The sequence below is a fragment of the Coenobita brevimanus genome, chromosome 92 (genome assembly GCF_032717465.1).
Source record: "Coenobita brevimanus isolate Jiangsu-jjx chromosome 92, ASM3271746v2, whole genome shotgun sequence".
In the NCBI taxonomy this organism is placed as follows: domain Eukaryota; kingdom Metazoa; phylum Arthropoda; class Malacostraca; order Decapoda; family Coenobitidae; genus Coenobita; species Coenobita brevimanus.
In genome coordinates, this window is record NC_137045.1 from 1,295,927 (window position 1) to 1,322,883 (window position 26,957).

General features: G+C 44.9%; 1 protein-coding gene across 1 annotated transcript in view; it reads left to right on the top strand.

Moving 5' to 3' along the window:
- Myo81F (unconventional myosin 81F) overlaps window positions 1–26,957 on the top strand; it is a 198,149-nt gene that overhangs the window by 35,156 nt on the left and 136,036 nt on the right. Inside the window, exon 2 of the mRNA XM_080282157.1 lies at window positions 15,694–15,800. Within this exon, the coding sequence (XP_080138283.1) occupies window positions 15,694–15,800 (107 nt within the window). The remainder of the gene's footprint in view (window positions 1–15,693; window positions 15,801–26,957) is intronic.

Here is a 26,957-nt window from a genome sequence, read left to right on the forward strand (position 1 = left end):
TTGGGAGGGGGATCATGGCAGGGGTTAAAGAGAGAGAGAGAGAGAGAGAGGTGGGTGAGGGGTGGCGTCATCAGTGTGCAAGGTACGGTAATATAATTTTCACAGCGAGGGGGTGAGGGTGGGGGGATGGTGCCCGTGATGAGGGGAGGGGTGTAGGGGAAAGGGAAATTGGAGAGGAGAAAGATTATGGAGGATGAGAGAGAGAGAGAGAGAGGGATGTGGAGAGATTATTTGGAGGGGAAAGAAATGTGGAGGAATTTTAGAGCGGGAAGGGAGGAGGTGTAGAAGGATTTTGTGGTGAGAGAAGGAATGTGGAGGGATTTTTAAGGGGGTTAGAGATGTGGAGGGATTTTATGGAGGGAAGGGAGATGTGGAGGGATTTTTGAGGGGGGAAGAAATGTGGAGGGATTTTATGGAGGGAAAGGAAGATATGTGGAGGGATTTTTAAGGGAGGGAAGATGTGGAGGGATTTTATGGGGGGAGAAGTGACATGTATGGATTTTAGGGAGGGAAAGGAAGCAGTGTTAAGAGGAAAATATGCGGAGGAGTTTTAGAGAGAGAGGAAGGGGAATAGGAGGGGTACAGGTAAATGGAAATTGGTGAATGTAGAGAGAGTGAAGAATAATAGAAAGAGTGAGGAATAATAATTAGAGATAGGAAACGTAGAGTAACCCAAGGGAAGCATTAGCGGGGAGGAAGAAAGGAAGACTGTGATATACGAGAGGAAGAGAGTACACAAGATAGAGGAAGTGATGAAAGACAGGAAGAGGGGGTGGAGAAAGGAGAGGGTGGAGGGTAGAGAGGAGAACAGATATATAAGGAGGGAGCGTGTGTGAGGAGAATGAGGAAGCATGGTAGGAAATGAGGGATTAGAGAGAATGAGACGGAGGATGAGAGGGAAGGAAAGAGGGATGTGCAGTGGAGAGGAGTTGGCGGAAGGAAAGAGAGGAGTTAGGAACCTTGGAATGAAATAAGAGAGTAGAGAGAGATGAGGGGGGGAGGGTTGAGGATGGCGTGAAAAGTTAGTGGAGGAGAAATAGAAGAGTGGGCCATGGAGGGCAAGGAAAGAAATATAGGGATGAGAAGAAAGTGGGTGATGTAGAGGAGGGTAGGTGAAGAGAGGAGAGAGATAGAGACGGGGGAGGGGGAAGAGGGAAATGTAGAGGAAGGAAGAATGAGTGGGGAGAGAATGAGAGAGCGAGAGGGGAGTCAGCAGAGGAGGTGAAGAGTGGGTGAGGAGGAAGGAAGAGGTTGAGCGGAGAGAGGAAGGGGAGGAAAGAGATGAGTACGATTTTGCTGAGAAGAGAGACGATGTGTGAGAAGGAAAGAACGGGAGAAGTGGGAGAGAAAGGAGTGTGGGTGGGGAGAGAGAGAGAGTGGGAGAGATTAGGGTGGGAAGATTGCATTGGGTACCGGGTGGAAAATGTAAATGAGACAAGAGTGAGGTCAGGACGTGTGGGAGGTGGCAGGGGGAGAGAGAGAGAGAGAGTAAATTCGTGGAAATTTTATCGTTCAATAAGGGCAAGTGTAAAATAAACGAGAAAATGGAAAGACAAATGATGGCGAGGGAAGTGAAGGATATGGAAAAGTTGACCTTGATGAAACCTGCGGACGAAGAGAAATGAAAGAGAAATAGAGGAAAGGACGAGGAAAAGCGGAGAGATAAATGGAGGAAGGAAAAAAGTGTATGTAGATGGTAGAAATATTAAAGAGAAAAAGCTGGGGGTGGGAGGGAACGGGAGGGAAAGAAGATTCGGAGGGGTGAACCAAAAGAAGAAATGGGCGAAGGATAAAATATAGGGAAATTATGGAGGTAAGTAGAGAAAGCTTCAGGTGACAAAATAGGAAGGGAAAGTATAAGAAGCAGCAGAGAGGTGACCTGGAAGAAGAAATAGGCGAGGAAAAAAGATGAAGCCAGGAAGATTACAGGAAAGGTGTGGTTGAGGAAGTGTAGCGGAGGTGACGAGGTGACGCAAAACTGGATCCTTTAAGTGCCCCTAATGAAGATAACAAATTAGAGTTTAATTTGAGATGAATGAGCAAGAAATTATTGGCAAAAAAAAAAAAGAAAGAGGAGTTAAGAAGTAAGCAAATTCGCAAAGAAACTATATGCCTAAAATTAAAACGTGCTTTTATTAGAAGCCATACACAACCTTAATCACTCTCAGCTTCATAATAACCCGTAGTTGTGATGTTAGTACTGACGCGGAGGTGCTAACGAAAGATTAATAGTATCAGGAGGAATTGTGTGTGTGTGTGTGTGTGTGTGTGTGTGTGTGTGATACGTTTTTATATCGTGGTGGTAGTGTTGATGGCCATGTTGATGATGTGTGTTGATTATGTTGCCTTGTGTTCCGGAGTGCTCTAGATACCGGTATTATTATTGCCTCATGGTCACCACCTTAAACCCCGTGTCTATGATGACGTTTCAGTTTAATTCAGCCTCGCTTCCTTCAGCTGATGCTTTTTTTTTTTTTTAATAGTTTAGCAAAGGAAGGGCCCCTGACAGTGAAGGGGTTTAGGAAAGCCATATCTAACACCGCCATTTCGAAAAACGTCTCCTAATAAGAATAAAATCATGAGATAACGTGGGTAATCTGAGAGAGAGAGAGAGAGAGAGAGAGAGAGAGAGAGAACACCTTTATAGGGAAGGGGGTTGATGTATTTTTTTTTTAATCCCTTCAGTTTATAGAGTTCACCCTTGAGCTGAATCTGTTTGTCTTTTTGTATTAGGAAGTGATAGTATTAGATTTCCATTGTCGTCCTCTAACTTTTGCTCCAACAATTTTGTGAGATGACGCACCTTCATTGAGGCCTTGGACTGGATATTTACAACCCCTCAAGTATACACCTCGGTTCTCCAATACACCTTCTCTGCGATGGCCATAAAACTAACAAGGACATTCGACGCTTTCCTGTTTTCCATGAGGTGTAAATAATTGAGAACGTCTGCGAATGGTGCAGGGAAAGGGTTTGCCATAAAAGAATGTGCATGGGAGAAATGGGAGTAATGATAAGTTTAATCATCATCATCATCATTACTGCTCGAGTCGATGACGGTATCTCAGGGGTGCAATGCTGGATCGGACCATTTTTCACCTGAGAGAGAGGATATCCACAGTAGTTCTCTCACATTAACTTGACCCTGAGTTTCGTCCTTTTGTGCTGCATATTTCACGTGGGTCAGTGGAAGGAAAAGAAAGTGACACGGTTCTACATCCATATCATAGTCTTTCTTCTTGACCAGCATCATATTCTTGCGCTAATGTACGGATACAACTCAGCCTTCTAGGAGGGATGGCAATTTTAGGTTATGTTAGTATAAAAAGAGTATAGTAACAGTAAAGCTCTCCCACTTCTCTGTTTGCCTCTACCCATCACACTCATTTGTTTTTCGTGTTGGATAGAGGAACAACATGTAGCTATCATAACACAAGGAGAATGTCGACGCTCTTCCGTGTCATCTCCCAGTGTTACGAAGAAGATTACACTGCACTGGACTAGGCTATTATCCTTGTCGGGTCAAGGGAAAAGCGGCCCTAGGTTCTCCTCTCACATGGTCCGGCTGTTCCCTTGTGTGTGTGTGTGTGTGTGTGTGTGTGTGTGTATCGTGGGGAGGGGGGATGGAGTCACGCAGTGGTTGGGAGAGTGTAGTGCTCCCATACTAGCTCCACGGTCTCCACCCACACACACACTCCTTCCACGCACTCCACTCTTACACTCACGGCACTCACATAATCACTCCACCCACCTACACACACACACACACACACACACACACACACACACACACACACACACACACACACACACACACACACACACACACACACACACACACACACACACACACACACACACACACACACACACACACACACACACACACCATTTAAACTCTCATTCCACCCATACACTCACTTTTTCCCACACACATACACTCATTCATACACTCATTTCCCCTACACAGTTACCCTACTTAAACAGTTAATTCCTCCATACAGTACACTCACTCCACTCGCACATTCACATCATCCACACACTTCACTTATACACTCACTCTTCTCCACGCCCCACCCCACCCCCCACATCTACCCACACTTCACTTCCCTTCATGCGTTTCACGTTATTATTTGATCTCTTTTTATCCAACTCTTCCCTGCCTCCACCCTTCCCTTCCACTCTGTACTTCATCCACATCATTCCACCCCTTCCAAGCTGCCCTGCACGTTGTACTTAGCGTTATTATACCACTTAGCACCACTTCTTCTCCACCCAGTGCAAACATCCACCGTATTTTTCATGTCGCTGTTCCACTCACTGTCATTTTTCAACTCTACCGTACTTCATGCAACACGATCCACCGGTTACCCCACCCCTCCTACCTGCACTCCATTCCATCCTTTTATACACTCCAGTTCCTCCCATTCATCCCACTCCGTCTTACCGCCTTTACACCTCACGTTTCAATCTTTCCACCCACTGCTATCCACCTTTGCACCCGGTTGCCTGTCTTCCTCGCCCTTACCACGTCACATAGTTAGTTACATCCTTACCCCCAACCTCCTCCTTCGCCTCCCCAGAACGATGGCGTCTTTTCATTTTGCACTAACTATATCCAGAAAGTTTCATTCACCTCTGTTATTGCAGGGGTTTGAAGCAGACTGTTCATTCCATTTTATTCAGCAACTTTTTAAACTTTTCATTTGCTACGCCCAGACGATTTAATTCTAAGTTGGATGCCTCGTTGTGCAGGAGTTAGACATCCTGACCCCCCTGCGTCTCTGGAAGGTGTGTTTTGCGTCCCTCTCCCTGCCTGGGCGTGCAATTATTGGAGACCTTTAAAATATGCATCCTCGGTGGTCGCTGGCGTAGCAAGGAGCACGGAAGCACCCAAGGACTTGCAGAAAGTGGGGGGCTGATGGAGGAGGAAGATAAAGAAGAGGAGGAGGAGGAGGAGGAGGAGGAACAAGAAGAAGAAGAAGAAGAAGTAGAAGAAGAGGAGGAGGAGGGAGAAGTATGTGAGCGATGGGGAAATATGAAATTGAAGCAGAAATGAGGAGCAGAGAGAGTGGTGAATAAGAGGAGGGAGAAGAGTATAGTAGACAGGAAGAATGAAACTGAATCGAAAAAGAGAAGGAAGAGGAAGGAGATCAGTAGGAGGGAATGAGCAAAAGCAAAAAATTTGAGAGAATTAGAGAGTTGAAAATAGGAATGCTACTGGAAGGGTTATTGGTAAAAGAAGCTGAGGAAGGAATATATAGGAGGGGGAAAGATTGAAGTACCGGTATCGTATAAAGTAAGGGGATAATTAGGTTGGTAGATAGATAGATAGACAGACATACAGGTAGATAGATAGATAGATAGATAGAGAGAGAGAGAGAGAGTGAGTGAGTGAGTGAGTGTGTTAATAGTGAGTGAAGGCTCTTTCCGTGGTTGTATCGGGCGGAAGAGGCGAATTTTATATGGCCTTCCTCCCTGCGGATATGTTTGTGTTTTTATAAGTCTGGTCCGTCCTTCCGTCCGTGCAGCCGTCCGTATCATCCTTCCGCATGTTGTTGTTGTGGTAGTGGTGGTGGTGGGCCTTTCCTCCCACGCTCCACGCAACGTCGATTCCTTAGGTCGTGGGTCTGCCTGCGTTGGTTTTGTCGTGTGGCATTTGATCATCTTCCGCTCAGTGGTTGGTTGAAGGTTCCGTCATGCTCGACATCCATAGCTTTTTCTTGTCATACTGTACTCAGCCATGACTGTACTGTTCCCCCTGCTCACTCACACGCGAACGCATGCTAACGTGGCCACTCCCCCTCTACCCCACACATGGACGTATGCATTATACTGGTAGGCCTGTCTAGTGTATGAATATATCCCGGTATGCACGGTGAGTTAACTAGAGTGTGTCATTTATATACTCTCATATTTACTGACGCAACATGTCATTTTTATATTACATTACTTATTTGACATGTGGTGTACGATCCTCTAATACTGAATGTTGTACCTGTCAGTAATGATTCTGGCCAGGTACCGTTAAGCCCCTAGCACACTTCTCTTTTTTCTTCTATTTTTTTTTTCTAATAATAGGAGATGGAGGCAGTGGGGTGTACATCAACGATAATGGATGATGAGAGGAAACCTGAGCGTCATTACTGGGTGCGGCGTTCACACAGGTGTGAAGTAGCTATTTGTTATCGCCACACCACACCAGCTACTAAGGAGAAGAACAAGAAGAAAATAAAAGAACAAGAAGAAGACTTTTAACGTTTATCAGCTGTGCTAGGGTCATCAATATAGACATTTAAGGCTGAATCTTCCCCCTGACTGACATGCAGTCGTCCCTTTTACTCAGGGGAATCGAGCCCAGAACCTGTCTGTTGTGGTCTGAATGTGCTTTAGATTATACACCCGCCACCATCAACACCCAGGAGCATAAAAAGCGGTGGATCGTGGTGCGGGAGGGAGAAAGGACTCGGGGCGTTGTTACACTGAGGTCAGGCTGCAATTTGTCCGATCATGTAGGCCGGGTCAAAAAATAAAACACACACACACACACCATTCCATAAGGCGACGCTCTGGCATTCTGTTTTTTTCTGTCATCCACATTATATTGGACACTGGAAAATTGATTGCAAGAACGTAGACAAGAACACGGTATGCTCTTCCAACCTCTTCTCCAACCCACACGATGGGACAGCTTGCGTCAGAATATGTCAGGTTCCAACAATCGTGGGACGAGACCTTCGTGGCGAAAGGGGCTGTGGGGGGAGGGGAGGCTGTAGTGGTGTAAGTGATGCTTCAGCTAATAAACTTTGGGAATTTCTCACGTAGCGCCCCGGTTGGCGTGTCACGTCATCAATAACACAGTGTAGTCGGAGGCAAGTTCGCATAGTATTTCATATCTACAGCTCTCCGTTTTTGGGCTCACATTCCTAAGCTGAGAGAGACTTCATACGTTCCTCTGCTCATAGGTAATGTTTCCCTGATATACGTCGGGGATTAAAGTGACGGACATACCCGAAGTGTGAAATAGGGGATAGTGGAACGGTAGTCGAACTTTTGTTTCTGACCGTATATGATTGCGGCCCAGGCTGGACGCGGTAATAATAGTACCGTAACTCAACACACTGGCTCTGACAAGGGAGAGAAAGCTGCCCGTCACATTCTCATGGTAGGCAGTTTTTCTTGTGATCGACATACTTTCACAACTTGGAAATCGCTGTAATCTATCCACCCTCTCCTGCAGGTCGGCTTGAGAAGCATGTCAAAAAGTTTCTCTCCATCAAGGATTTAGCGTATAGTTGCTGTGTACAGTAGCCTACCGTGTACTGTGACCGCTACCACCCTGACTGTGCCGTAGCAGTACTCATCTAAATTAAATGTTGACATGAAGCCACTTACTTCACAAGGGCTGATAATGAAAGTGCGGCAGGCAGAGTGATGACTGTCTGAGGTCCTTATCACAGTCGTATCCTGAGGCTTGTACTGTACAGGAACGCCAGCTATAGCACAGCTGTATGTGTGAGGCGCTGCACAGAAGCTGACGGAGGGAGAGATTGTGTTTGAGACATTATGAAAACCGATATCGGTGATGAACGAAACTATGGAAATTGCAAAAAGTAACTTTGAAACGCTGTAAGAAAAAATTCAGCCGACGTCTAGAATATAGTACATCATTCACTGCACATGAGGTAAATTGTTGAGCAAAAAATATATGGGAATTTCCTAAGAGAGGAGTACATGGTAAGGGTGACAATTAATTCACTCACATGAGTTAAATAAAAAAAATTGCAACAAGAACATTCCGCCGCTCATTGTCATGCAGCTGGAACCACCGCTTGCCCGGTTAATAAACAAATTATTTACTCAGAGATTAGACTCGCCCTGGACACGCCCTCTGACGCTCATGCAAACACAGGCTCACTGGCTAGCTGGGCCGTGTCGAGAGTGAAATCAGCATTCTGGTGGTATGTGAGGGGGGAGGTGGAGGGGGAGAATTTTAATGCTTTGAACACTATGCCTGGCTGGCTTAATTGGTAAATACACATGAAGCTGATCCTACCTTTTGAATATATTATATGAAGTATATTACGTGTATGTGTGTGTGTGTGTGTGTGTGTGTGTGTGTGTGTGTGTGTGTGTGTGTGTGTGTGTTCTGGAACTAAATACTTGTTGACTGAATTTGGTGGCAAGTTTCTGCCATAAGGTTTTTATTTCGTGCATTCCGTTAGCCCTTATTTTCCAGCATCCACTTTTGTATTCTGTTGGCCTAAGTAGAAGACAAGCAACAAAATAGCGTTACTGTGTGTCATCGGATAATTTTTTTTTTTTTTTCTCTCACTCTGGAGTATTCGTTAATATGTATCTGCTCTCCACATATCCTAACCGTTTCACCGTTCTTTAACCTCCTCCCTCTTATACCATGTTATTTCTGTCATTTTTCTCGACGCACCATCATTTTTCTTTTTCCCCCGCTTTGTTAGTTAACGTCATCACTACCGTTTTTCAATATATTCCCTTTATTTCCTGGCCTCGTATTAATTCTTGCTGGTATATTCCCCCCGTCTTTACCTCACGTTTTTATATCATCCCACTTTTACCACTTCTTCCTCGCGTCTTTTTTCGTCCTTCATTTTTTTCTTTTCCACTTCCTCTTCCACGCTCCTCACCGCACTTCCTTAGGGTGCGGCCACATCTGCTCGCAGCGAGTCATCCGAGAAGAAGATAATGATGAAAAAGCAAAGCCCAGGGTAATGGCGATGCATTAAAAGAATCTCAACCTAGGACGGAACCCTGTGGCTCTTTTCCTCGTGTTGATCGCGTGTGTGAGGCTAGAATGTTTGCGTCCTTATACAGTCTTGAACCCCATTCCATGTTTTTCATTTTCATCATCATTTTCTCTGCATCGCTTTTCTGTTTCTTCAGTTCCTCTTTCCTTCTCACTGCTTCCCTTCTTATGTCTTCCCTTTCGGCCGCAGCCCCTTCCTTTATTTTCCTCTTCCTTCACCCCAACCCCCCATCCATCCAGTCACTTCATTTCATTTCCCCATCCTTCACTTCCTTTTGCACCGCCAAAGCTCCTTCATTGTTCCCTTCCTTCACGTCCTTTCTCAAAACTTTTCCATTCCTTTTTCCTGTTTTTTTCCTCCTCACACTCAGTTCCATTTTTCCTTCCCTCACCTCCCTTTTGTCCAACACTCCATTCCCTCTTCGTCAACTCCCATTTCTCCGCGCTGGCCTTTTCTTTGTCTTCTTCTTTTTTTTTCCTCACTTTGTCACACAGTCGGACCGTCCCCTTTAACCTCATATATTTCGCTTTTACCTCCCTTCACCTCCATTTTCCCCTCGCAGTCTCATCCTTTCCACCCTCACATATTCCGTTCCCGGCCCCACCCTGTCGTACTTTCTCTCCATCTCTTTAAAGCACCTCGCCCACTTGCTGCTTCCCCTTTCCACCCACAGTGAACAGAGTGGGAGGATGTGGGCGTTGTGGGGGGATGATTAAGGGGGCAAGGGGGGGGGAGAGCGGTGATAGAGGGGTAGAGTCATGTGGGGGGGGGTGGAAGGGGGATGCTTTTGACCGTTCCTGCCTTGTCTGAGTCTTATCTGTTCATCTCTGTGGTATTCCGGGCGATGGCAGGGCAGGAGTGACTTGGAACGGGGGGGAGGGGGATAGACAGGGTGGGAGGGAGAAGTGGGTGGACGAGATGGAGTGGGAAAGGAAAGGGCTGGACAGACTGGGGGGGGTGGAGGAGGCGGGCCTATTGGGGTGGGGAGGGGAGGAAAGGTTATAGACTTGAGTGAAGTGATTGCCCGGTGGGAGGGAAAGGTGTACAGTTAGACATTTTTGGGTGGGAGGGGGAGGACAAGCAGGGGAGGAGGGAGGGGTAGGGTGGGGGATGGGGGTGGGTAGCCTGCGACGGGGTATGGCAGGAAAGATGGGTGGAATGGATTTGCTAGGTTGGGAGAGGGGAGAGGAGAGCAGGAATCGAGGCTGGGGTAGGAGAGGAGGGAGGGAGGGAGGGAGGGAGGGAATGGACAAGATCTTGGGAACGAGTTGGGGGAGAAGAGGTGAACACTGGACATGTCTGGGTGGGAGAGGGAGGAGGAAGAGGTAGAAAGGCTGGGAGGAGAAGGGAGGGTAGAGCAAGGGGAAGACTACAGAGGTGTAAGGGAGATAGGAATGACATTCAAGGAAGTAGAGAGAAAAGGGGAAGAAGCAAAACAAAGAATAAGTGATGGGGGAGGGTGCAGGAGAGAGCAGGGGAGGGGTGGTAAACGGGGAATCAAAATGGAAGAAGGGTTGGGGAGGGGAAAGAAAACTGGGGGTGAGGGGGAGAAAAACGAGGAGAGAAGGAGGTACAGGCAAGCGGAAGAAGGGTTGGGGGAATGAGAAGAGCAAGGAGAAAGGGTGGATGAAGGTATATATAAAAGAAAGGAGGGATGATGGGACGGAGCAGAGAAAGAAGGAGTGATGGAGGAAGATTAAAGCAAGTAGGGCTGATGGGAAGGGGAGGCAGTAGAAGGGATGGAGAAAAAAGAAGGACAAGGAGGAGGAAGAAGGCGGCCTATGATAATGTCTATAGACTGAACGAGAATCATGAAGGTAGACGGTCATTTTAGCTAGCTACCCTAAGGCTCAGTTATCCCCCAGAACACGACCTGCAGTAATCGGTTTACATTCAGGACTCCAGTTATACTTCTGAGTGAACAGGAAGAAGAAGACCGAGTAAAACTTTTCGATTACACGCGTCATTAAGGCAGACAATCAGCTTTTTGCAGCATCCCAGTCTCCACCTAGAGTAGACACGCAACGATCGTACTATACTTCGAGATCCCCAGTTATATTGCTGGTTGAATTGGAAAAGGAGGGGGGATGAGGAGGAGAGGAAAGGGAAAGCAAGGGCTGTAAGGGGAAATGTTGAGGGGAAGTTAACCCCTTCAATTCGCTGTCGTATTTTCTGTTTTATTCTTGCTATCTCCGGAATATTTCATTTTGCACGTACAGGATGCCTAGTGGTGAAGAGACTAATTATTACCATGTCTTCCATCCCTAGTTCGAAAAGTCTGTACTATAAACAATAAAAACCTATGCAAGCAGCGAGAATGCAATTAAGAACGACGTAATCGGAGCGAGGAGGTTAACCATATTTGTCACCTACGTCACCAGCCAGCGTCATCATCAACATCTTTCCCGTTAACACTTTTTGAATGACATTTAAGTTAACGGTATCTTATTTGATTTCAGAAAAACCTCTCATACTGAAATATTAAGTATTATCTCCATTAAATATGCCAGTTCATGTAACGGAGTTCATTTTTTTTTTCCGCCGTTTCCCTTATTTTTTTTTTTTTTTCCCCGTCCAGATCGATATCGTGCTGAAAAATTAAATTCCCGTTTTTTCTCCTTGCCGGGTAAGGTTCAGGAAATGTCACCAGCCCACCTCATGAAGACTCCCGTAAATTATGTGTCAGAAAATGTCACACAGACTTGTTTCTTTTTCGTATACACTATTGTTTTTTTCATATTTATGTCAGTGATGCGTTAGATTGTGGCAGTGTTTTAATATGAACTGGTAGGTGTACAAGAAATATTATTTGATGTATATGCTCATTTTATTTTTCATACTGACGTCACTCATATACTGGAATGTGGTCTGTTTTAGCATTTGATAACGTAATATATTCGTTACAATAATTTTAGAGATGTTTTCGTCACTGGTGTGGTAAAATGGCACTGTTTTAAGGTGAATTGGTAAAGTAAAAGAAATATTTCCTGCTACACATTTTTTTTAAATATATATACGGCACGTCATTGTGGTGTTAGAAAGGGCACTGCTTTAACACGGACTGATACGGTGAATGAAATATTATTTCTGTCCACGTCACTGTTCCGGTAAGAGAGGACGTTTGGATTATCGAATGCAGTGAACGTTCAAGGTCAGATAATGTGTTCTCTCTCTCTCTCTCTCTCTCTCTCTCTCCATATTTTCAGAGGAAACCTACGTCACATCGCCGCTATGTCAACTGGTAATAAGTGTCGCCATTAATTGCAGAAATAAATGTGTTGGCGGTTCCGCGTCATACACTATTATACTCGTACGTGTGAGCTAAAAAAGTTTTCGCATTGAGGCTCAAATTGAGTGATGAATATTGTTGTTTGAATGAAGAGTAATGAGATATAATTGCACCTGATAGCACTGACGTCAGGGGATCACGTCGTTAATCTTCATATTGTTTATTGAACTCACCTGACGTTTATAGCTAGAACTTGTGAAAAATATATTGTTAATACCAGTAATAATTTTTTTTTTTAAGCCGTTGAGAAGGCAGGAATTTACATTTTTGAAAGAACCGTAAAAAAGGTTGATGCTTTCGCAGCCTCCCTACAGATATTTTTTTTTTTTTTTTTTTTTTTTTTTTTTTTTTTTTTTTGTGGACAATAAAAAGTTTTGCACGTGTGGAAGTCACGCGAGACATGGAGAGGATCGTAAGTTTTTGTTTTTTGTTTTTTATCGCCTATTTGCTACCAGGAGAATAGGTTCTCGCTTACGAGGGCACCTTGGTAGTAAAGGCATCATTGAGGACTGAAGCTAACATCTTCAATTCAAAAGGTAATTCCTAAGTCGTGTCCACACCAAACGCTTGCTGGCACGGCCAGATACTATAGTGTAACCCATACAAGGGGCCACACTGGACGAAGGCGGGTGCTGGCGAGAACTTCCGTGGTTTACAGTGATGCAGAACACCCAGCCACACCAGCAAGCATTTGGTGTGGACGCGCCTAAGGTGAAACAAGTGAGGAGGTAGCGAGGATGAAAATCAAGACATCATAGTAGTGAAGGAGCGACACAGGAGAGGTTGTTAGTGATACAGACCAGTTATTTAGAGATGTAACTATTCATTTGTGAGGAAACAGTTCAAGTTAGGTGAAATAAGTGCAGTATATGTATAGTATTTACAGTGGTTGTCGAATAGTTGTGTAGATACAGTTACGGTAGGTGTTTATGGACGGCAGCACAGAGGCCAAGTGTAGGACTGTATTTTAGTAGACGACAGAGGCAAGATACGGGGCTGTGGGAGCTGTGGGTGCTGTGTTGGTGTGTAATTGTGTAAAGGCGTGGGAGGCAATGAGGAGGGTGGCCGCACCATACATACTGAGGCCGCTGTATTGGACGCTGTGTGGAAGAGGAGAGTTTATGGGGGCGGCTATTTATACAAGTCTGGCTTTTTTTTTTTTTTTTTTTTTTCCTTGTGCATTTTTTGTTTTAGGATATATATTTGAATGGATTTGTGAGCTTGTTTTGTATTAATCGGAAATAAAAGATAGTAGCTATTTTGCTGAATTTGAATCTCTCTCTCTCTCTCTCTCTCTCTCTCTCTCTCTCTCTCTCTCTCTCTCTCTCTCTCTCTCTCTCTCTCTCTCTCTTGTCATCATCATCATCATCATCACCGGCACTAGCTATACCCTCCGAACTCTAACCTTTCCTACCACCACTACCATCATCATTCCTGTCCTCATCACTGACCACAGCATCACCAGGCATTCTCAGTTTTGCCATCTTCACCACGCCGTTCACCACTATCACTGTCACCACAATCCTGTTATTTTCACCACACACTGTTTTCATTAGCATTACCACTCGCCACCACCATCACCACCACTTTCACCACCATTTCCATCATCAGCACCACTGTTACCTCCATCTCCTTTGCTGTTACCACAAATATCACCACCATCGCTACCACCGTCATCACTATCTCCACCACCCACCATCATCACCGCCGGCATCATCACTATCTCCACCACCACCACCACCACCACCACCACCATAACTTTTCCGGCCTCCCCCGCTTCCCATTCGGTTCCCCCCCCCCCATGTGCCCAGAGCAGGAACGGTGCATGTATAAATAACGATGCTGCGGTTATGCCCCCCGCGCCTCGTTAGTGATGCTGTGTTGCTGTGGCCCCTGGCATGCCGCTGGTCACGCGTTGTTAGATTACACCACTAATAATAATAATAATAATAATAGGGTAATAATAGTAATAGTAATCGTCATCATCATTATCATTATCACAATCCTCTTCATAATCATCGTCATCATCCTCGTGTGTAGGTTTGAGGGTAATGAAGTGTGGTGCGGTGGAGGAGTCAGTGATGTAGCCTGACAGTGTACAAGATGGAGACGATATATCTCATGGATGATGCCATTGGCCACAACGGAACCTCTCGTGAACACTGTGATAGAAGCATGATCCCCCTTCTCCCAGTCCCCAAACTCCCTTGGTATATTCTTCTCCCTCCCCAACACCTACCAACACCCAGCACCTTCCGTCCCTCCATAATAATCTCTTCAGTACTTTCATTCCCCCAACACATCCTCCAACAGCACTTTCCTTCCCCCAGCACTTTTTCCCCCCAACACCTTCCCCTCTCTTCTCCAACTCCTTTGCTCCCCAACACCTTCCCGTCCCCAACTCTTTCTCTTCCCAACACCATTCCCCCCCCCCCGACAGTTTCCCCCTCCTTCACCTTCCCTCCCCATCCCTTTCTGGCACTATCCCTCCCCCAACACCTCCTCCTCCTCCTCCCCTGACGCGTTCTCTTTCCAGTGTCTTTCCTCCCCGGCACCTCCCCTCCCCTGGAACCTTCCCTCACCTTCAGTGTCAACTAGAGAAAAAAGAAAGGGGGGGAGGGGGGTCTCTTAACTCTCAGTAGGCGTCGGGGATGTTCATTGCAGTATTCATAACATCAAAATTATCTCAGCCTCGCAGAGTTTGAATATTGCTGGTTTAATATTCCTCAGTATACATCAGGTCAATATGTACTCCTCCTTGGCACATTGAGTAGGCTGAGTTAGTGCTGGGGGGATGGAATGGAGGGTAGGTGGGGGGAAAAGGGGAGTTCATTCTGCGTAGATGACAGTGGGGAGTTGGTGGGTGTTGAAGGTGTGAGGTCCAGCCATGTTCCAGCCGCACCCTCACACACACACACTACCTCACCTTCCTTCCCCCTGCCGCACCTTCCTTCCTTCCCTCCTTCGCCACCTCCTTCATTCCCTCTGCTGCACTTTCCTTCTTCACAGCCTTCCTTTACCTACCGGTACCTCCTTCCTTCCCTGCCTCCCATCCCTCGACTTCACCTTCCTTCCTTACCTCCTTCTTATCACTCATCTCCATACGCCCAGTACATTTCACTCTCATTGGGTGTGTAGGTATCTTCTGCGTGGACTAAAATGTCGTGGTGAAGTGGTCAATAGGTGGAGAAACACACACACACACACACACACACACACACACACGGTTTTCTTACTTTTTTCCCTGAAAAATCGATGGTTAAACTATCGTGTGTGTTATATAGAGATGCATTAAAAATCAGATACCGTACCTTACCGGTATATTATTACCTTCACAGGTTTCCAGTGCGACACAAATGATAAGGTGCACAAGTCTTATTCAGGTTACTGTAGTTTTTTTTTTTTTTTAAGTCTTGCTAATGACTGATGAGTGTTAAACTAATATGATCCTGACAGTGGATGAAACATTGGATTTCTAATGTAGCCTTAAGATTGTCAGATCTACTACTGTTAACACTAGAATTTTTGATGCAGTTATATTAACACTAAATAAAACCGTGCATGACTGATATAGGCACTCCAGGCACTCCATGTACTGATATATGTGTGTTTGTGTTGCAGGGAGTCGGGCGGAGGATGGCGTGCCGGACATGACGGTGCTCTCCGACATCGACGAGACAGCCATCAACCACAATCTTCGCGTCAGATACCTACACGATCGCATCTATGTATCCTTTCTTGCCAAAACACATCGCACTTTGAGCGACAACTAGAATGACCCTGTCGTTTTTAAATGATGCATTTTTCCCCTGTAATATTCGTATCACATGACGCTAAAGGATTGCAGAGAAATTTAGCGTAATTTGCAAAGAAAGTACAGTAGCCATATAAGGGACTGCCTAGGGTAGGAGCGGGTGATCGATGATGATGAAATGGGTGAAAGTTTATTTAATTTTTTGTATTATCTTTTATTAACCCATGTACTTTCCTAGGAGGGTGCTAACTGTAAGTGACGCATAATTTGCCTGGCTACTTTCAAATCTAATATTTTTATTCATTCTCTGTTATCTTGAAATATATTTTGCTGGAGTGATGGGCCTTATATCCATGAACACTGGTGCATCTTCCATGCATGTTTATATTGTATAGGGTAAATTTATCCTTGCATCATCATCACTGACACTATTGGCATCTTTGTTCAGAGACTCTTAGCATCTCCTGGTTCGTTTATAAAACTGTACATTCCGTATGAATATTCCAGAGGTGAAATCAGCTGGAACCATTTATCATAAGTGATTCAAAGATATTTTGCCCTTTTTAAATTCCTGTAAATAACTGAAAACTGCAGTTATGGGATATCAGTAAATTAGCCAGAGGATAGATACACTGCTAGTTCTGTAATTAGGGACAGTACGGCAGGGTCTTAGTATAGATGAAAACGAATGGCGCATATGAACTTAAGGTGAGTCTAATTTTATCTAAAGTATTTTTGACCGAAAGTTTCCCAGCTTTCTATTGATAATTGCGTTTATGTGCTGTTTGACTTCAAATTTTATTAAATTGTGACACAAGATGAAAGTGTCTGAGTAAAACAGCACTTCCGGTGAAACTCGTAATACTGGGGCTTATTTGATATATTTCCTATTATTGTAGACGTTGTGTGTGCTCAGCTGGAACTAACCGTACCGGCATACCTCTGTGGTTACCAGTGATAATCCAAGAAAACAGGCTACAGAGGTGTCGTTCATTGGTTGCCCAAATCATCTCCTTCTACCTCTCCTTCTCATATACTCGTGTGTGTGTGTGTGTGTGTGTGTGTGTGTGTGTGTGTGTGGTGTTAGTGACAGGCCCCATTCCCAGCTGTGTCCCAGCCTAGCCATGCACTTACACGCAGAAGCAAGGGCACCGTGCACTAAAACACACACACACACACACACACACACACACACACACACACACACACACTCTCTCTCTCTCTCTCTCTCTCTCTCTCTCTCTCTCTCATTTACCTGCACCATCCTTCACTTCATTACTTAACTCGCACACCTGTGCAGCATCAGCCCGGATTTATGCCACTAAATTTTAACATAGATCATAATACTGTATACGTGTCCTAAAATAAAACTTTGATACGACTGTACAAACGCAGATGAGAAATATAACTGCTGTTTGTGTGGCTGGAACATGTTGTGTAGACTGAGGTGTTTGTGATTCGTTGGTGTCTATGGTAATGTGTGTGTGTGTGTGTGTGTGTGTGTGTGTGTGTGCTGTTTTAATATACTGATGTGTGTGTGTCCGCCGTGCGTGTGAATGTGGATTATATTGTCCTATACTTATGCTTACATATGCGTGCTTGTGTGTGTGTGTGCATGTTAGTCTAAATTGAATTGCTTTGTTATGCAGCTAAATGTGCTTCTGGCGTATTGTTATTCATTTATTTTATTTTAGTTTATCGCTATTATTTTTCCTTTCGAGTTTAAGTGTTTTTATTGGTAAGCAGACAGGGGGTGCCTGATAGTAGGTGAGAGTTTGAGGAAGGAATTTGGTTTTGGAGATAGAGAAAATTAGATAGATATAGTTGGAGAGAGAGAGAGAGAGAGAGAGTAATGGGAAAGAAGACTCATATATGAAAGGTGCAGCAGCAAGACAGTGAATGCGAGAGTGTGTATGAGAGTGAGGCAGAGATAAAGAATGAGAGGGAATAGGTGTGATGGAGAGGGGTATGAGTGAGGGAAAAGGGTAAATGCAAGGGAAAGAGTAAGAATAAGTTAGTGGATGCGTGTGAGTGAGTGAGTGAGAAGAGAAAGAGGGAGAGAGGGGATGGGGAGTGAGAGGCTGTGAATAAGAGGAAGGGGAAGTGAGGCAGACAGAGAGTGAGGAATAGAAAAAAATTAGAAATGGGGGAAGGTAACAGTGAGGGAGTTATGATAAGAGCAAAGACAGTGTGGATGTATGAAGGGGGCAGGATAATCAGTGAGGGAAATGGGAGGAATCGCAAGGAAATAGAGGAATAAGCAGAATGAGTGAAGGGGAACGATAAGAGTGTGGAAGACGGAGGAAAGTGAAGCAGAGAGAGGCAGGAGGGTGACGGAGAGGCAATGAGAGTGAGGAGGGGTAAAAATGGGAGTGAGGGGGCGGTGGGAAAAAAAAAGGGGGGGATTTGGGGGGGTATGGGGGGAGAATTTAAAGCTTAGTTGGTGAAGCCTGAAAAAGCTTGGTTGGGTGGGAAGGGCGTCTGTGTGTGTATGTGTGTTTGTCTGTGTGTGTGTGTGTGTGTGTGTGTGTGTGTGTGTGTGTGTGTCTGTGTGTCTGTGTGTGAGTGAGAGAGAGAGAGTAGCTTACCCTCTCACCCTTATCAGCCTACCTTGAAGCACCAGGCATCCACCTTCACTACTGGTTTACTGCACTCATCCATCCCATCATCCACCTCCCACTGCCATCCACCAACCTCTCAACACTCCTCCTATCATCATCCCCTTCTTATCCACCAGCCTCTTCATCTACCCCCTGCCAACACCCATCCACCCCCTACCTTCCCCCACGCACCTCCCCATCTACCTCTTTCTACCATCCACCCAGTTGCTGCCACCGCCCACCTCATGCCGCCTCCCACCCACCTCAGCCTCCTCTTCCCACAACCCATCGATCTGCCTTTTCTTTCCTCTTCCACGTTCTCTCTTTCCTGCAGCTTCTTATCTACCTATCTATTCCATTTCTCTCATCGTCCCGTCCACCTACGAAGCCCATTACACATCCACTTTTCATCATTCCACGTTTATAACTACCATAATCCTTCTTCTACCAGTCCCTTTTACTCCATCCCTTCTTTCAGCTTTTATATTCTCCTTCCTTCCACCCATCATTCCTCCGTCCATGTACATTCCATCATTCCACCTTATTAGCCACTGCCTTCCACCTTCCACATAAAACTATCTTTCCATTACGTCATTGTTATATATGCCATAATCCACCATCCACCTATCATCCACCCGTGCACCAGCCGCTGTGATCAACCGCGATATTTTTCCGTCTTGCCATTCCTGAGACGCACATCTTTAACAGGAGTCTCGTGGCCAGATTAAGAAAGGAGCCAGGTACATCACAGGAGAGAGAGAGAGAGAGAGAGAGAGAGAGAGAGAGAGAGAGAGATTTATCCCCATTATACAGGTGCGTATCTAACATCGCTTCCCTTCACACATATAGAAGTAACTACTGTATATAGAGAGATGTAAGTACAGCATATCACAGCAATCCCTATAAGTGCTGTGTTGGCGCCTGTCTAACCTCTTTCTGGATATGTGTGTCTGCCTGCCTGTATGTCCGGAGGCCGCATATATACCAGGTGTGCTAATCATGGTGAAAATAAATAGGTGTGCCCGTATTTACCCACGGATAAAGTCATTAATACTCTGGTGGAAATGCGTCAAAGGACAAGGATATGCATAGCGGAAGGAAGTGCTGGATGAGTGTCTTCGTAATGTACTCACTTTCTTTCTTTCTTTTTCTTTTTTAAGTCGTCAGGAAGCACACAACACGCAAACCATCCTCAGAGCATTATTATCCTCCTCTTTTTCCAGACGGTTGGGATGGGGAAGAGAGGTAATGTGGAGGTGAAGAGGAAACGAATACAGACGTGGGTAGAGAAGTGGGTGGTGATTATAAGTAAGATATGGAGAGGATATGAGAAGAGTGGCAGAGATAAAGGGAAGGGCACAGAAGTAGGGACCGATAGCAGAGAGGGATGGAGTGTGGTGAGGGGGGTGAGAGGAGAGATAGTGATATGGGAAAAGAAGTGGGTGGTGATATAAGTGACTGGTATGGAAACGGTGAGGGGAGTGTGGCAGAGATAAGGGGAAGGGCAGAGAAGTAGGTGCTGATAGTGGGAAGGGGAGAGGATGAACTGGTGAGAGAGAGAGAGAGAGAGAAATATCAATACCCAACCTCTCTCTCTCTCTCTCTCTCTCTCTCTCTCTCTCTCTCTCTCATTCACCAAGCAACTTTCATCTCGGGTCACATGTCCAGTGGGAGTTCTTTCTCTTTTCGTTTTATTTTTTGTTTTTCTTCTCTCTCTCTTTACTCCCTTTGCCTCCCACCCTCTCTCTCTCCCTCCCTTTTATATCCCTTTGCCTTCCTCGCACCCTCCCCTTGCCACCCTCTCTGACTCATTTTATATTTCCCTTCCCCCTCTGTTCTCTCTCTCTCTCTCTCTCTCTCTCTCTCTCTCTCTCTCTAGCAGCAGACCCAGCGTAATAACTCTGCAATTACCCGACACCACCTTATTATCTTGTAATCTCCTAATTATTCCCAATGTCCAGCGGTTAGCAAGTCAGCCATAATTAACAGTTAAGCTACTTTGTGAATGAAGGCGTAACTTGGCGTGGGCAAAATTGTCTGATCATAATCTTCATCATCACCGTCGTCGTCGTATTCGTCATCGTCTTTTTCCTCCTCCTCCTCCTCCTCATCATCATCATCATCATCATCATCGTCATCGTCGTCGTCGTCGTCGAACTTCGTCAGTACCACCGCCAACGAAGTTAAAGGAGGTTATGTGTTCGCCTCTGTTTGTCTTTTTGTCCACACGATATCTCTAATAGTTCACACTAAATTTCAATGAGGTATTGTGGAAGGGTGGGCCGTGGACCAAGAAAGAATTGATTAAATTTTGAGGCAGAGCCGATTCCGGATCCGAAATCCTGCAATGGCACTGGTGGAGATATGCGCCGTCTGAGTGCTTTCAAGTTGTGTTATTGTTTTTTTTTTGCTGTCTGTCTGTCTCTGTCTCTCTCTCTCTATCTCTCTCTCTCTCTCTCTCTCTCTCTCTCTCTCTCTCTCTCTCTCTCTCTCTCCCCTCTTTGTCCCCTCCTCTCCCTTCTCTCATCCCCGCCCCCCACAGCGCCCCTTCTCTCCCTCTCTCACTCCTTCCATTCTTCTCTTGTAGTACACTCTTACAAACTCACTCCCCCTCTCCCCCCTTCTTCTTTCACAAACTCTTACTACCGACCTCCATTTCCTCCTCCTCTCACCAGCACTCGCGTTTCTCCCTCCTCCACCTTTCCCTCTCTTTTCTCCATTCCATCGTGCATCACCTTTACCTTCTGTTATCACTCTCAGTTTCCTACCCACCTCTTCCATTCTCTTCTCCCTCCATTCCCTCATTCCATGCATTCCTCCCTCCAGTTCTCATATTTCATTCTCCTCTCGGTTTCTAATATTCATACTCTCTATAACCCCTCCTCCATTTTCCCTCTCATCTGTTACCCTTCCCCCTCTTTCTCTTTCCCTTATCCTCTATTCGTCCCTCCTCTTGCTTCCCTCGTCCCCCCTTTCTTTCCTGTCTTCCTCTCCTAGTTTCCTCTTTCCCATTCGCCTCATCTACTCCCCTCCCCCTCTAGCCCCCTCACCTCTCATCCCACTCTCCTCCATCCCCTTTCACTGCACAACTTTTGTCCCCAGCTCCCCACTCAGAGCGTGTTGGTCCCTTGAGTGGTCCAGACTTAGAAAGCTGTTCGTTCTGTTTTGTGTGTGTGTGTGTGTGTGTGTGTGTGTGAGTGAGAGAGAGAGAGAATTAGATCTAGTTCTCAACTCGTGTGAAGAGTTTATTGTAGGTGGATGTAGCCTTTGGTAGATTATTTCTCAAAACGTATAGGGAAAGACATAGGGAAAAGAAAAATCATGGAAAGGTAAGACAAAAAAATAGAAACTTGGATCAGGGAGAAGGTTGGAGGTGAGGAACACAAGTAGAGGAAAACATAGTACCATATTTTGTCTCCCGGTACAAGGGGGAGAGGAAGAGAGAGAAGAGGTGTGTGTGTTTGTGTGAACATAGGGGGAAGGGGTGTAGAAGGGATGGCGTCTGCTCTTAGGGACTTGTCACCCCTCTATATATAACTCCTGTAGATGCCGACTCCCCACTTGTCTAAGGGCGTTGCGGTTCCGGATACAGTATTTACAAGTGAAGCTACGTACAGTATTTGTAAGTGAAGGTACGTACAGTATTTATAAGTGAAGGTACGTACAGTATTTATAAGTAAAGGTACGGTACGTCTTTGGTCTTGATTGCATTGCGCTGGGATGTTGAACTGGAAGAACTTATACCCGCCCACCATATCGGTTAAAGAAAAATCACAATAAGCACCGCTTTAAATTTCCAGCGATACGTCATCTTCATTTGCCCCATTGTCATTATGATCACCGTCTTCGTCGTTATCAGTGTAGCCTTACTCCCTACATCATCTTTATCATCATCACCGTTTTCGTCGTTGTCGGCATCATTCTCATTCCTTTATAGTTATTCTCCTCTTCCTCCTCCTCATCATCATCATCATCATCATCATCGGCAGCATCAGTTCATCGCGGAACCAAACCATCTCCAGACCAAATTGTTACTGACACTCCTTTATGATCTCATCCCTTCAGCTGGTTCTCCACCTGTCCCATCCTTCCACTTCATTTCTTGCCTGTTACGCTGTTATTTCACCTACAGAATGATAAATATTACACAGTTTAACACATTCACTACGAGAGATTTTCCCTGACCTGAAAAAAATGGTTTGGTGCTGGCAGGAGGCTATTATTAAAAGTAAGTTGAGGAACGGAAGAGAAAAATACAAACTTAAAAGGGCGGATTTGACGGAGATAAATGAGAGAGTGTGGACAGGGACAGTTTAAGTGGATGGTGAGGGAGAATTAGGGGAAGGAGAACTTAGAAGCGAAGGGCTGAAGAAAGTTAAAAAGAGTCAGAGGGGCAATAACGAAAGTGACAGATGCAGGAATGTAATTAAAAAAAAGTAAAGAAGCAAATTGGTGAAAGATGGGTGGTAGATGAAGTGAAGGAAGGAGAGAAGGCAGATAGAGAAGGCAAGAATGAATGAAGGAAGGAAGGAGAGGAGCTGAGAGGAAGGCTGTAAAGAAGAAGAAAAGCATTGGAGGGAAGGAAGAAGAGGGAAATGTAATGAAGGAAAATAGGGAAGAGGAAGAGAAAGGATTGGAGGAAAAAAAGTGAAGTGAATGGGGGAAAGATGAATTAACATTTATAAAGACCTGAAGGAAATTTACGAAGGAAGGAAAGCAAGAGAGCAGGAAGGTAGAACATATCTAATGAAGGTAGTGTAGTATGAAGGAATATTGCGAAGGAAGAAGCCCAAGAAAAATTGAAAAAGGAAGGAAGGAAGGAAGGAAAGCCTTAAGAGAGCTTTTATGATAGGAAGGAGGTAAATAGAGGAGGAACGACCAGAAAAAGGAAGGAAGGAAAGGATGAGTGGCCTACGTGAGGCAGGGTGGTGGCAGCTGTGAGATACAACTGAAATAAACTTACCTTATTGGTTTTTCCCCATGCCTCTCAGCCTCTTCCGGTCTCTCTCTCTCTCTCTCTCTCTCTCTCTCACAGGATTTCCTTTTTGACTCCCTAGTCCTCCCTGGCATTCCACTTTAAAACTAGTCCTTCCTAGTTTCCCTTTTCCGACGCTCTGAAGTGTTATCTGGTTTTCTTTTCTTGACACTCTCGTCCTGCCAAGTTTTCCTCTCCAGATTCTTTCTCTCTTATCCATTCTCGCCCCCTGCCCTCCCCCGCCACTGGAGCACAGGTTTTGCCGCGATATTATGACCTTCATGTGAGGTCAGGGTAGCGACGTTGAGTTCACACCCCCTTCTCTTCTCAGCTGACCTGTTCGTAGTCATACAGGTGTGCTTGGAATAAGAAAGAAAATAATAGTGTTTTGCCATTCACTAGGCGATTTATTTTATTTTAGAGAACACTGTAGTGAACCTTTCATTAACTAGAATAAAATCCCCTGGAGACAGCAAGAACAGAATATAAAAAGTTCTCGGAATGAAGGGGTGGTACAGAAGGAGACACAGTGTGACAGGGCTATCGTTTCGTTTTGGTGCTTAATTTGAGGAGTGTACAGTATTGTAAAATGTGTGTGAAATTAGATTGTCAGTTCCCGCGCAGAGACACCACAATTGGAGAATGCTTGGGTGCGATGTACGTGTCAGATAAATTTGCACTGGACATGAACACGAACAGACATTTGAGATATCATGAAAGTACATCAGTATGTCATTTTCTTTCCTGGATGTCATGCGATACGGAAGTGAATATCATCGGTCGGAGGTCAGCATCAGTATACCTTCCTCTACAGTACATTTCTCGATGCATTAGTTGAGTAAATTGTTGTCTAGGGAGTAAAGGTGCAGGGGCGACGGCTGGGAGAAGGATGGATGGATGTAGCTTTGTGTGTGTGTGTGTGTGTGTGTGTGTGTGTGTGTGTGTGTGTACTGACCTCAGTTTCGGAGGATGCTTTGTCGTGAGTATGAATCCCCTGACTGCAGCTAAGTTTGGTAGGTGGACGCTTACCAGCTAACACCGTACCTCACCAGTGGGGTAACCAAACCTAAACCATGCCATTGTCCTCTGCTATATGAGTATATCCTTTGTGGCTACAACGTATACGGTACCCCGCCCTCCTAACGTAAGCTAAAGTACATTATACCACACGTTATACCACTGCCCACTATCACTGTCGTCTGTTTCAATGTTTGTGCCTTGTAGCATATTTATGAGTATCCTACCCTCCTTCTGACCCTACTTTGACTTTACGCTTGTATTTGTAGACTTGAATCGCCTGTGTAGGTCCTACGATTGCTTAACATATGGTTAGGTTGGATGTGGAATGTGTAGGTACTGCCCAGGTATTTTAACTGTGTAGTACTATTTTCACGGCCACTAGGGTCATGTCTTGGTTGTTTGGGCTTCGGTTGAGTATGTGGTGGTATGTTTGGATAAATGTTGTTCGTGTTTCAACGTCAAATGCCTTGGATTCCAAGGGATGTATATATAAAGAATCTTAATCAGTTTACAAGAGAAACCGGTCGTTATATCATTTACCGTTTTATTTTATCGCATTTTTGTCTTTTTTTTACATTAATATTCACTCCTGGTTTGACTGTAAGGCATCTGGTAGCTGTATGAGTGAAGCTAACCGTACGTACAAGAAATCTTACACAGCTAAGCCAAAGAAAATTTGTGGATACGACTCCTCGTGTTGTTTTCCTGCTCAGATAATGATGGAAGGGTGGGGTTGGAGGGGTGGGAAGAGGGGGTAGGCGGGTTGGAAGTGGAGAGCGGAAGGAGAGACAAAAGAGAGCGGAAGGATGGAGAGAAGTCAGGGAGGGAGAAATAGACGGGGCAGGAGGAAAAGGAGGAAGGGCTGATGATAAGAAAAGGGTTAAGCTGGAGAGAAACTGGTATTAGAAGCGAGAGAGAGAGAGAGAGAGAGAGAGAGAGAGAGAGAAATGGAGAAGGAAACGGGTAAGAACAGAATTTTATCCAAATGAATACAGGTACGTGAAAACAGGGATGATACAGAGGTAGAAGTACAAATCTCCTGAAGAATAAAATTATTGAAATAAGGGGAAAGGATAAAGGGAAGGGCGAAAACAGGGGGTGGACAAAAAATAATAAAAAAAACCCGAAGATGTACAGATGGGAAACAGAGACATAATGTAAGAAACGTTGAGTGAGACAGAGGTTAATACAGAAAGAGTCTAACTTTAGCCAAACGCGTGGATCCTTTGACCGCCATTATATCCTTAGCGTGCGTCCAAGGAATAACACACAGCCCTCCTCTTGATGCTCTCCCCTCGCCTTATTACAGCCTAACTCACAGCCATTCCTCACGCACCCTGCCTTCTCCTGTGCATAAGTTGGCGCGTAAAATATCCCAGTTATTTATTGCCATGTCCGGCTGGGTAATTCCGGGTAATTCTAGATGTCTTGGTTCAGCAGCGCAGCGTAATATATATTTTTTTCGTCAGTAACTTGAATAGAATTTTGTTACTTAAATGAGGTATAATCCAGTATTGGTATGCCATTCACTACGATAGCATCCTTAATTTTATATATATATATATATATATATATATATATATATATAGCACACTTGCTACTGCCGGATGCTTTATTAATCTTAAGTGAAATTCTTTGAATCAGAGGGGTTAGATGTAGACTAAACTCCCATAACTCGTTCATTACGAATGGACTTCCCATAGTTTAGTAAATTCATGTGGTTTGCAGCTAGAATGAAATACATGTGGCATCCAGGAGTAGGAGTAAACACTTAGCAGGCCACTTCTGTTGGGGCCCAAATAACCAAGTAACCCTAGAATGGTTTGTTTCGGCGGGGTTATTATATTCGTTGGGCCTAACAATTATCCTCTTTGGTTGGTGGCTTAATTAGAGGTTTGTTAGCGTAATTGAGTTTCTGTAATCCGATAATCATGTATGTTAGGCGAGCCGTCTTCTACTCTGGTTCGAATTTTACTCTTAATTTGAATCTCCAGCATACCGCCAAGGGGACTGTACCCTCAGTTCACCAGAGCTCCTTGGGGCATTGTTGGTCTCACTGAATGGCACCTAGATTATTGAGAGAGAGAGAGAGAGAGAGACCTTAATTTTTATCCTATCCCCCTCGTCGCTTTGTTTACGGCGCCTTGTATATTAATTCGGCCTTTTTTTCCTCCCTTCCTCTGGGCGGACAATGGGCGTCATATGCAGGAACAGACGACCTCATCACACGCCAAACGGACACACTCGTCATCATCACTATTATCACTTCCATCTTCCCGGCATCACACGCTTGTCACTCAAAAATCAGCCAGCATTTTTTCTTTCTTCATCATTTTTTCTTCCCGCTGTTTCCCTTTTCTTTTCCCCTTGTATTTGTTCATTTTTTTTTTTATTTTTATCATTCATCATCATCATCATCATCATCATCATCAGTTCTTCCATCACCCCGCCACTCAGCACTATAAATTAATAAATATGCATAATTGTATATAAACTGCTTTTTATTACCTCATTCTTTTTACTTCAGGAATAATAG